The 12,649-nt window shown below is 44.6% G+C and overlaps 1 protein-coding gene across 1 annotated transcript in view; it reads left to right on the forward strand.

Annotated features, from left to right (window-relative positions):
- Nucleotides 1–462: 462 nt before the first annotated feature.
- LOC147666744 (phospholipase A2 inhibitor and Ly6/PLAUR domain-containing protein-like) overlaps nucleotides 463–12,649 on the forward strand; it is a 56,481-nt gene continuing 44,294 nt past the window's right edge. The window contains exon 1 of the mRNA XM_086948908.1: nucleotides 463–514. Coding sequence (XP_086805034.1) covers nucleotides 463–514 — 52 coding nt within the window. The remainder of the gene's footprint in view (nucleotides 515–12,649) is intronic.

The raw sequence follows: 12,649 nt of genomic DNA on the forward strand, positions 1-12,649 counted from the left end.
CATTGACCATTCAAAATGTGTCAGCGGAAAACTGACAGAGATGCGGTAAATATCCTATGCAGCGATTTCCATTTGTGAGTTTGTGAGTCAATACCCTAAGAAGAAAATTAATGTTTCTCATTATTATGGCTCTTGCACACATTTTTATTTGTAAAGGAACCAGAATTCAGCCCTGCACTTACAGTTGTGGCTTCAGTACAATTTGGTAAGAAAAAACATTCACATTACATAATATCATAAGATTTTTTTAGTATATCTCTAAGTGCATCCGTTCACAAGGCAGTCACAAATCAAAGGTTCAGCAACATAAATATTGTTCCTGTGTATGGAGCTCAGGTATCCTGTGCCCGCCTCTTCTGTGACAGTATAAAAGACATGCCCTGAGCATGAGATGTACAAAGGACACAGGAAGGTGACCAGGCTCAGATACTCCATCATCCTACTTTTTACTCTCCTAGCACCATGAGGTCCATCCTTGCAGCTGTTGTCATCTTCCAATCACTGAAAACTGGAGGTAAGATAGTCATAACCTTCTGTGTTCTTGAAGAATGTCAACGCGCAAAGATGCACATTGATATGAAGAAGGTAGTGTTCAGAATAGGGCTTACCTCTCTCCAGAAAACTGCTGTTAAGTGACATGGTTCAAGCTAACTCTTAGTACTATCACATTATTGCCATTTCCTCTCCCCCCTGTATTTGTCTTCTTTAGCTCAGTTTTAAACACTCTTTAATTGTAATGGATGTCTCCAAACTTAAATGTTAGTGTTCCCTAGGTTTACTCTTGATGCACTCTGGAGTAGGCTATGATTCAACCTTGTCTCAATGACTTGTAGTCCTCACATGATGTCACACTTTACAGAGGTTCTACCTAGTTACACCTTGCTAAGATTTTGAGTTGCAGTAACTGTACCCAGGGACTATTCCTGTATCTCTCCGTGACATCAGAATCTAGTAACCTCATAGAAACTAAGCACGCTTTGCTAATGAATGTAAATCATCATTAACACGGTTTGGATTATGTTTCCAATAATTATCCTGTACATTGCAATAGGTGCAATGGACATATGATCACAATACCCTTCAGGGAACCAGTTGTCATGGTGACCATTAGATGATCACTAACACAGTTTTGCATGAAAGTTGACTATACGATGGCAGATGGCTTCTGCCAGTAGAGAAACAACAGATTCTGAAGTTTCACAACAACTTATTCCTGCCTCATGCTCTTTTGTCCCCAGTGTATGACAGAGGGGAATACACAAAGGTCCCTCTAGATTTACAGTGCACTCTTGGAAGCAGAGTAAACATTCTATACTTAGGAAGGACAGTCTGCTCAGAGTACATTGTTGGATATTTTGAGTTTTAGAATGGACCTAAACTGATTATTAAATAGTCAAAACAAGAGAGATGCTGTATTTCCACACTGCTGTCTTGGAATAAACAACCTGTTTGTCTTTATTTCATTTTTGTATACCTTCCATTAGCTTTTCATTTTATAACAGTGAGCCTGATTCATTAAGACATCAAACATAGTAGCTGCATTTGTGCAGATTTCTGATGTATACAAATTGGCAAACGTTTCCAACAACACTGGTATGAACATGTGACATTAATATGATTCAGAGGAATCAGTTTGTACATCTCAATTTGACATCAGAAGCTGTACATGCTTACGTGTGAACATGAGAAACAATATTAAATTCATGTTTTGATTTTCTCCATGAGTAAAATAAAAAAAGTTCAGATTCAACATGGCCTTGGGCTTCTCTCAAGCAGAGCAGATGCTACCTTTCTTCAGTTGATATTGTGTCCTTCCAGACATGACCAATAGGTTTCAGAGAATCAAGCTAAAGGAATATCTACTTTCCACTGGTGAACTAGTTCTCATTTGGTGACCCCAGCTTCTTCAAGACCTTTTATTATCTCCATCTTGACATGTCAAGGGTGTAAGCATGCTTCACTGGCAGGACCTAGACACGCATATGTTTGAGTCTTAGCGCATGTTTAGTGCAACTGGCCAATGGATAGGGTCTCATTCCCCAAGGGTCAAGACACAGCTGCAAACAACTGTTTCCACAGTCCTCTGTCAGGCGCATAGGAGTCAGTAACGTCTTCATCTGTCCCAGGTAGTTCTATGCTGGGGGTGGGTCACATTGTAAGCGGTATAACCAGTCAGCCATTGCTAATAATGTTAAATAGAAAAGAATTACAATTGTCAGGCTTTTCCACACAGAACTTGCATCAGTTTGACTCAATTTGTTTCTGGTGAATTAAATCCTATTGTCTCATTTAGCCCAGTAGTGAGTTGGTGAAATTGTGTTCCTACTCGCTATGATGGCCCAGTTACTCTTATGAAGTTTGAAACATAATCTGTTCCAATACCCACAATTATATATTCTTGGACAGTTTTTATGCTTATGGCTATTGAGCTGATGTCTAGCAGGGTATCTTGTGCTCTGTCTTTTTTGCATATTCAGGGCCTCAATTATGAAAGATGTTGCATTGCTGGGGGAAATAGAGATGCAACACTTTTCAGTGCGTCCTCCTTGCAACACCATTGATGACCCGTATTTACAGTACGGTGCTCCATGTAGCAACGATTGACAGATGCTTCCGGAATCCTGACTTATCTGTCGGCTCAAAACCCACGTATTGCTGGAGTTGTGTTGTAAGCGTGACGCAACTCCATTAATGCATTGGGGAGACCTATATGTTTTGCACTGCATCACCCCTATGCCTGCTGTGAGGCAGACTTAACGTTTTGATGCAGTGGCGTCCTAGAAGTGGTGCAGTTAAGTCTGATAGATTTCACTGTGTCACTTCTACAAGGCTTTCTTGAGTTTGGACGCCCACCATCCATACATTATACCTGTCACAAGTATAATGTATCCAGGGATTCACAAAGTGACACATCTGCACTTTGTAAATATGGTGGAACATGGCACATTATTAACACTACGATCGAAGGTAGGAAACCGCCGAATTTCATTTGAATATGGCTATATGTGTAAAGGGGAATGATATTCACGTGATTTTGGTTAAAGGTTATAGTGCTTAATTTAGCGCATAGCGGGAAAATGTCTATCAGTACATGTAGTAATGTTATTTTAATAACATGGTTGAAATACGACTAATCGGCTATACCGAACAGTTATGTTTGTTTAAATTTGTAGTGAGGCCCTGAAGAAGGGCTACACGATAAGCCCAAAATGCATTTGGAACAAGAAAAATCACTTAAGATTTGTTTTAAAGTACAAGGATGCGACAGCAAGAGGTTATTAACACAGCTGCCGTGTAGAAGCAGTGTTACTTTTTACTGTCTACTTTGTAACAAGCTCAACTGAGGAAACTATTTAAATTCATCCGTAAATAAAAGGATCAAAATCTGAAGTTATTAGTGGACTTTTGATATACACCGTTCTGGCAAACGCAGTGCGCTCGCGTTTGAGGTTACGCGCTTCAATTTCATTGTCATGTATACACCACGTGGTTTCAGGACAAACCACCATTGAGCAGTACCTTAAAAAGTTGTAAATTTGGATAAACAGAGAAATTGCTTTACCACATGGGAGTGCACTTGACCTTGAACGTTACATTATTAACAATGCCACTGCATCTAAAAAAAGTGATGCATCTGTGTTGCAAAAGTGTTGCAAGGGACTCATAAATAAGCCCTTACTTTGTTCATGTCCTGAGACTAGTTTTTATGAATTTTAATAAGGAACGTTTTTATTGTCCTTTTTATCTGTGTGACTCTTTTATGGATAGTGTTGAAGCAAATAAAGATGTATTGATTGGTTGCAAAATGTATAAGGCTTGTGTCCAAACTCAACTTCAAAGAGTATGGGAAAACTATTCAAAGCCAAATATACTCACAATTTTACCATCCAAGGCAACTTCGTTTGTTAAACCAGACCTTGGCTGGACCGTAACCAGACAAGACTGAAAAATCTGATCCATGCAGCACTACAGCTGAGCTTTGCGGACTGTATTGTTGCAAAATGGCGACATCTATAGGTAAACTATTTTTATTTTTAGTCCTCATTTCACTGTAAGCATCTGCAATTTTCACCATGAAAACCTCTTCCAACCTGGGCGCCCTATACCGCTTTAGGCCCACTATACCAGCTTCGTTTGTGCGAGGCTTGTTGTAATCATTGGACCATTAATAAAAAAAAATGTAATGATGATACTTGTAAAGCGCACTGTTACCCCATCTCGGGGTGTCCTGGCGCTGAAGACCGCTGGGGAACCCGTCCTGGCTTTCCCTGTGACATGGTCCCTTCTGGGTATCCCCAAGGTGAAACCAGGCATTCCCGGCGTCTGTGTGGGGCCGTTGTAGAGATGAGGCAAGCTTAATGCCCAGAGTTGCCGAGTGTGATCCCTGGTTAGAGTAGGCACCGAGGCGAGAATTATCAAGTCCGTTGACCCTGGTCCACGACCCTGCCGCGTCGGGAATTGAACCCTGGTCCCGGGCCGTTCTCTGCTTCCGGGTCTGCCGCCTCTAACAAGTGAGCCACACCACTCCAGACCTTAGACCAGCCTCATTTCCATACCCCAAGACATTAATGGTGACCAGATGTTTTCCCCACCATCAGGCCCGGACTGGCCGTTGCGGGCACCGGGCAATCCCCCGGTGGGCTGCATGGTTGGGGGCTGGTTTTGGGCCCCTGGGGGCCTTTTTATGTTACAGGGACGTTTTTGCAGCTATGCTGCAAAAACGGCCCTGTAACAAAAACGGCCGAAAACCGGCCCTGGCACAGAGCGCGGCGCACCCTTCCCCCCCCCCCCCCCCCACCCCCCCCCCCCCCCACCCCTCCTCCCGGAGGGGGGCCGGCCGAGCACTTTGCCAGGGCCGGTTCTGGTTCCCAGTCCGGCCCTGCCCACCATGGTCCAATCTCGACCATACCCAATGGTGCAACTAGCCAGTTTTCATAAAGCGGGGCTCTAGGGTCTTTCCACAATTTACAGATCTCCCTACAGGCTATTAAAAATAGACAGAGAAGTAAACCTATTAGCTTATTAGGGAATCAACATGTAAGGTTATTGTCAATACCGAATATAACTAGGGCGAGGTTAAGGTTCTACTTAAATTAGATTCCCTCCAGTGAATTCTCCACGTTCTGCCAAAAAAGTCTTTAGTGGACGCATTCAAAAGCATAAGAAATCATCCGCCTCCACCAAATCACACCTTGGATATTTGGGAGATGAACTTGGTGCAAATGTTGCTATTTTTTTGGCATGTAATATAACCTATTAATAACGTAAAAATGATTATTTTTTAAAGAAGCTGGCTTGACACACTTATATAGGTTTTGGAGAGACAGAGCGTAAAGGTTGACAGATGTATCTCCCAAAGCAGATGAATTCCATACTAAATCAGAGGGAGGAAGCTCTGCATCCTCAGCGTCAAGTGGACTCCTGTACCAAAGCACAACCTCCTTTTTTCTAGGATTTTGGAATATATATTTCACCTCCCAGTTTCCACCAATATGTTTCTTCTCTGCTGAATACCAGGAGCATAGTTGCAAATATTTAAATCTGGAAAAAGAGTCTCCTATTTTGGCCCTTAAAACCCCACACGAGTAGACACTGTCCGAAGATATTAAATCAGACCAGATCGAGATTCCCGCCCTCTTAATAGGGGTGGCTAGGTTACCTTTTAGACAAGCAGGGAGGCCCGGTGAGTCCCAAATTGGGGCAAAGTCTGAGTAGTATCTCATCCCCCATCCGCTTTAACATTATGCCATACATTGAGTGCAGATCGTATTACTTTTAGGCGCACCTTCTTGTAAAACCTGGGCTCCCGAAACTTATAGAGGAACCCAGTACCCCCTCCCTCAAAGTTGGCCATGACACTCAGGATCCTCCCCCAGTTGGTTTCAGCAAGACTAGAGAGCAAACAACAAATGTTTTCAAACTGGAAGGCAAGGGAATACCCAAACACATCCGGAAGAGCAAGACCACCCTTTGATAACCTCCGTTTTAGCTTCTTCCAAGATAACATGGAGCTTTTGTTGGGCCAGATGAAATTCCTTATTTTGCTTTGGATTTTAGCCAAACATTTTTCGGGGAAGCCTAGGGGAATAGTACCAAAAAGGTACGTCAATTTAGGTAGAATAACCATTTTGACAAGGTTTACCCAACCGTAGATAGTGAGGGGTAAATTCTGCCATCTCAAGAAAAGGTGGTCAATTTCCTTGGACAATTTCCTCAAGTTAATCAGGAGAATATCCGCTAGGTCTTGTGCTATGGTGATTCCCAGATACCTGAGCTCCCCACAGCATCTCCCGGCCCAGCTGGCAACGCCCCAGCAGATTACCTCAGTCTTAGAGGGGGTGACTGAGTACCCAGAGTACAGACCGAATTCCTTCAGGGTATTTTCTACCCTGGAAAGCACCTCCACAGGATTATTAGTATAGACCAGCAGGTCATCTGCATATAAGGCCAGCTTGCAGTTGTAATCTGAGACCTGGAAAGGGGTAATTTGTACATCGAGTCTCAGGGCTTGAGCAAGAGGTTCAAAATAGATGTTGAACAGCAAGGGTGAAATCAGGCACCCTTGTTGTGTTCCCCTTTGTATACTGAAGCTTGATGTCAATGAGCCGTTAAGGAGGATGCCAGCAGAAGCCCCCTCATAGCACTTGATAAGGGTGCCTATAAATGATGGACCAAACCCCATCTCTTTTAGAGTCTCCCAAAGGTAGGCCCAGTTGACACGATCGAACGCCTTGGCGGCTTTGTAAGTGGCCACCCCAAGGGGTCCGACCGTGCCACTGCCAGATCGATGCAGCCAATTAGTTGTAAAGTTTGTTCTTGAATAAATCTTCCCGGAATGAACCCTTTTGATCTACATTAATCAGCTGGGGGCAAACCCTGACCAACCTCCCTGCCAAAATGCTAGTAAAGATCTTATAGTCTGCCTTTAGCAGGGAGATTGGTCTGTACGAGTCCTCTTTAAGCGTATCCTTTGCGGGCTTCAGGATTAGCACTATTGTTGCTTCCTTCCATGATGGAGGGATCCTACCTTCAGGGCTATAGATGTAATTAAACAGCTCACAAAGTCTAGGCACTATCACATCTTCCAGGGCCTTACAATCGTTGCCCGGGAGAGCGTCTATACCTGCAGCTTTGTTATTCGTAATCCTTTTTATATGGCGCTTAATTTCTTATTCTAAAATGGGGCCATCTAGCATGTCCCGGCCCTCTCTTGTCAGTGTAGATAGGACTTTATTTTTTAACCATTCTTGGATTAATTCGGTACTTGCCACTGTCTCTTCTTTGTAAAGCCTAGAAAATAAGGAAAGAAGGCCCCTCTGCATATCCTCCTGTCGCACCGTTCTCATCTATAATTAATTTGTTAATATCATTCTTTACTCTGTCAACCTTTACCTTCCATGCCAAAGTGGCTCCTGCTTTTTCCCCATATTCATAATTTTCCAAATTATGGGCTTCCCATTGGGCTCTAACTTTTTGATCTAGTTTACCTCTGTAGTCCAAACGCAGGCGCTCCAGGTCCCTAAGGACTTGAGACAAATCGTCAGGTTGGCAGCTCAGCCTGGCTTTTTCTAGCCTGGATATCTCATTCTCTACCTTTTGAAATTCTAACGCCTGTTCCTTATTTTTGGAACATATCAAGCTGTGTAGCACGCCACGAACATGGGCCTTAAATGCGTCCCATACATAGTCTAGAGATGTTGACCCTATATTTTCGGTAAACTACTCGACAGTAGATGTTTTAATAACACTAATTATCTCCTGGTTAGATAGCATGGCCCTTGTTAATGTTCACCTGGGGGGGGGGGGGGGGTGTTAGGTATACTACTTAATATGAAAAGGTTATAGGGGCATGATCTGATAAGATGCTAGGAAGGATGGAAGTATCCACTAGATTCTCCAAACCCCGTTTATCACTAAGAATATAATCTATTCTCGAGCAATGGCCATGTTTTTTACAAAAAATAGTAAAATCCGGTTCTCTATCCCTATTAACCCTCCAAGCGTCTACCAGCCCAAGCTCGTGGATCAAATTAATCAACGCACGAAGTGTGCGAGGTGTGGCCACATGTCGGCCATTTGACCTGTCTTTTGTGGGATTAAGGAGAACATCAAAGTCGCCCCCGATTATTATCGGAACGGTGACTTCTACAAGTTTGGTCTGTACTTTAAAAAGGCAGGCAGGGTCATCTACGTTGGGGCCATAGTAAGATATAATTGTGAGTTTGTTCCCCCCTATGACCACCTGTACCAGAATCCACCTGCCAGATTGATCAGTTAGCGTGGACTTGATGATTCTGCCTACACCGGATCTTATCACAACCGCAACCTACTTGTTATGTACCATCTGCTCAGAACAGCAGAAATATTCAACCCAACAACGTTTACCAAAAACAGTTCTGACTCACTGTGACTTAAGTGAGTCTCTTGCAAGAGACAGACCTGGACTGAGGATTGTTCCAGGTATTTCATAATCAGCCTTTGTCTACGGGTACATTGAAACCCGTTGACATTCCATGAAATAAACTTTATCTTTATGGGCGACATTCTTTCCCAGGTCTTCCTCCCTCCCTCACCTTAGCCAGACACGTTAAAAACAGCTTACTCTTCAAAAGAAAATGGAAAAGAGGAAATGTTTTATATTTTCTCCCATTGCAACACCACCCGTGCACCCCCTCTCCCGCTCCTCCCTCCCCTGTGATCCCATCAACCCCCCGCATCCCAGGGGAACCTCCCTTTTCCTCTGGGCATATGCCCTGGACAGAAACTCTCCTCAATGTGTGGCTGCAAAGAACTAATTACACAGTTAATGCTAGTATACTGACCCTGCCCAACGGCAGCGGCACATCGCTGTTCTATTCACTCCCCCCTGCTGTTATTTTTTTGTTTTAACCTTTATAGTTAATTTCATTTAGGTGTTGTACACTCCCTTAAAGGTTACACCTTGCTAACACTTCCACTTCCATTTCCACCCCCGCCTCCATTTCTGTTCTTATCTATTAAGGAGTCTACTTCGTCTAGTTGGCGTATATTGCACATGTGGTTATTCCACATGTCCGCAAAGATGCAGGGAATCCTAGTTGGGTCTTAGCTCCTAATGCATTCAAGATTGTCATCCTTTTGTCCAGTTCCCACTGTTTTGTAGCAGTGATATGAGTAAAATCTGAACGAATGGAAACAGAGAATTGGCTGGAGAACGAACTACACTAGAGATGGCTGGCTTTCAGGGCTGAATATAGATGTCTCTCCTTGATAGTATACATGAGAAAGTTCACCAAAATGTTTCTAGGACGCTCCTTTCCGGGCGTTCTCCTGAATGGGCCGTGGTGGACCCTTTGGATGCCGGCAATCAAGTCCAAATCTGCATCCAGAGAATCTTTCAAAATGGTTACCTTCAAGAGAGAAACAACAAAGTTCTTAATATCACTCTTTTCCAGATCTTTCAGGAGATTTAAGATTTTCAAGTTATTTTTCCTGGAGTGATTTTCCAGGCGCTCAATGTCGCCTTTCAAATCCTGATTCTGGTAGGCCAACTTTTTCATCGTGACAGAAAACGTGTATAGAGCCTCCTTAATTTTAGGGATCTCAGCCTCGAGAGCATCCGTTCTCTGTGAAACCTCCTCTACCTTCTGTGCTAGTAAATTGCAGGAGGCATGCACCTCATTGGCCTCTGAAGTTGTACACCTCCTATTGATGTCGTCTCTCAAACTTAGCACAATGTCAGCCAGTGTCCAGGTGTAGGCAGGGAGGATGGCAAAAGTGTGACAGACGGTATAGTTGATTGAGACCCCGATTGAGACTCTTCCCCCTTCTCAGATGCCGTGCTGGGGACATTTCCCTGATCCAGGCTCTGAATTTCTAGTGCTGAAAAGCCGTTTGATAGTTCCACCGATGAGTGTACTATAACCAGATGATCTTGCAAGGGTAAACCCTCTACTGTTCTTCTCACTACCCATTTGACCAGCTACGGTGGCACTGGTTGAAACGGTGAGATCAGCAGGGGCAGTATCCATATTGGTAACTTTATCTTGCCCACAGACCACAGTAGTAGTGGAAAGAACCTTATAGAAAGACTTTAGCGATGGCATGATTTTTTATTTAGTAGAGGGCCCCCCCTCTTTTTATCCTGCCTATTCCCTTGCCTTGGGGTGTTCCTTCGGTTATACAGGCGCCTTTCACCTGTCTTGTGCTAGCCTTCACTTCTACTATAGGAGGTGAAACAACCTTTGGTCTGGACAAAACTGAAAGACTACTAGGGGGCCTGTTGCGCAAGGTGTACCGGCGAACAGCGGGCTCATAAGAAGATATTGCTTTAGCATAAGGCAAACCGCTGTCCGAGTTGCCGCTCCCTCGCTTCTCCATACAATACAGTACTTGATGTAGGGCTGCAGTCTCGACTGTATTGATGTTAATAAATGACTTTAAAGAGCCTCTAGGCTCTATGGTTATGGAGCGCTATTCCCTCTCCGAAAACCACCAGGGCAGGGGGAGACAAAACAGCTGCCGAGCACAACCCAATCTCCACAGGAGGCTCCCACCCCTTACCCCGGTCTCCGGTGCTGTGGAAACAGGCGCCCTCCGCGCTCTACGCCGCGGCTCCTACCGCTGTGCGCAGGAAACCGAGTGCCGCTCTCCTCGATGCGCTGAAGGCAGGAGGGCTGACACCGCGGGTGAGGACAGCCGGAGCTGCAGACAGGAAGCCCTCCGTCTCCACTCTCGTGCCGCGCCGAAGATACGGCTACACGGAGGCTCCAAACCGCCCCGCCCCGCCCCGCCCCCAGCGTCTCGCCCCATCAGCAAAACACCCGTCGAGTCGAGCTGCTCGAGGAGAGCAAACGCAAGGTACCGGGCAAAAAGAATGAAGGACCACGTTGAAAAAAATCCGAATCGTTCCCTCTGATGCTAAGACGTTTGACATTACGCGAGGAGGAGAAAAAAAACAGGAACAGCTAGCTGCTGTTATAGTGCGTCAGACGCCATAAACGCCACACATCCAGAGAGCTCTGCCACGGCCGTTAGCTTCCGGCCGCCATGTTCCCCCGCCAATCTATAGATAAACTATGACCAGCCCATTCATTGCTCTATACTGGATCACCTGCTGCAAATTCACGGTTATGGGACATTTTATCAAAATGTTACAAATAAATGTCTTCATCAAGATTTTATTTGAAAACAGTGTTGGCATCCTTTCTCCGGAAAGCATATACCTCTAAAAGCAAGTCACAGTTCAGGTGACAAATGTTTTACCTTCACACCAACAGTTTACTTACAAATGTAGGATAATAAACTAGATTTGGTTCATTGCTGATTAAGTACAGAATGTGCAACTGTTGATTGATCAGTAGATCTGACCCACAGAAGAGGTCTGAAGTTCTGTCGTGATCCTGTGTCTTACAGGACAGGACTGGCTACCGGGCTGGCAGGGTGGGGGCTGCTTTCACTGCTGTGAGGGCAGGTTTACTAGCTGGGGTTCTGCGGGCCATGTTCCTTCTTGCGACGCTTTTAAATAAACAATGTACAACAAATAGTTTCAAATTGTGTTTTTACCCTGTTTGTTAAGAATAAAACGCCCAGTAACCAGTCCAGCCGTGGCGTCTTCCAAGCAGAGACGCCTTTCATTTCAGCATGGAAACATGGGTTATTGAACATGCTGCAAGGGATGAACTGTTATTCCATCAAATGCACGTTCATAGCATGTTCTTCTGTTCTGTAAATGTGTCATGAAGTTATGATAATCCAGAATATGCAAAAACACAATCACTGATTGTTTAGTTCAGAAATCATTCTGTGGTGTGCGCTCTAATCTATGAGCGTGTACGCGATGACGCGTCACGCCATAGACTGGAGCGGTAGGCATGCGCAGAGCGGGATAAGGAGAAGGCGCGAACGGGGAAAACGGCAGTTGGCGACCGGAGCTTGAGCTAGATAGAAGCTCGGCGCCCTAAGCTCTGTATACCTTGTATAAATGCAATAAACCAGATCTTCACCTACAGTGGCTCAGTGTGTGAGTGTGGGGGCGAGGAAAAGACATTACACATTCTAAGCTATCATAAACACTACATCCGTGCCCCTTTAAAATTCTATTATTTCATTTATAATATTCATTTGCGTTTTAGGCTTTCTTTTTATTTTGGTAGAATGGTTGAGGTTCTTAAACACATGCAGCCCAATGTACTAAAGTGGGCAGGGGGTAGATCATATCGAAGCGCGGGCAGAAATTCTCTCCCCCTGCAGAGTTTTGCCCTCTCGCCGTTACACTTGTGATTCGGAGTTGTGGCACCGCTTTTTTATATGCATTTCGTCAATTTAAAATTGTCTGGTGCGAGTGAGACTTTGTTTCCCCTAGCTCCATTTTCTGAGGCTAAATGCCACCTGGCGAGAATTTCTTAAGGTTGGGAGTCTCTGTAGGTCGCAACCGTAAGTGTTCAGAAAGCTGCGTCTTGTGAAGAAAAGCGACTTGAGCAGCAGAAAGAAGTGGCGCCCTCTGGTGCACAGTGTGGTGCCAGTCACGATCATTTGAATGCGCTGAACACGCTCCGCTGCTAAAAATCAGTGCAAGCAGTGCGACGCGCCAAATTCTGCCTACCAGCTGAACTCTCAGGATTCTTGCAGAGTTTATGTATCTCTGCCCAATTCCAGAATGTAACTCTGC

This window comes from Lissotriton vulgaris, unplaced genomic scaffold (assembly GCF_964263255.1).
Source record: "Lissotriton vulgaris unplaced genomic scaffold, aLisVul1.2 SCAFFOLD_1829, whole genome shotgun sequence".
Lineage (NCBI taxonomy): Eukaryota > Metazoa > Chordata > Amphibia > Caudata > Salamandridae > Lissotriton > Lissotriton vulgaris.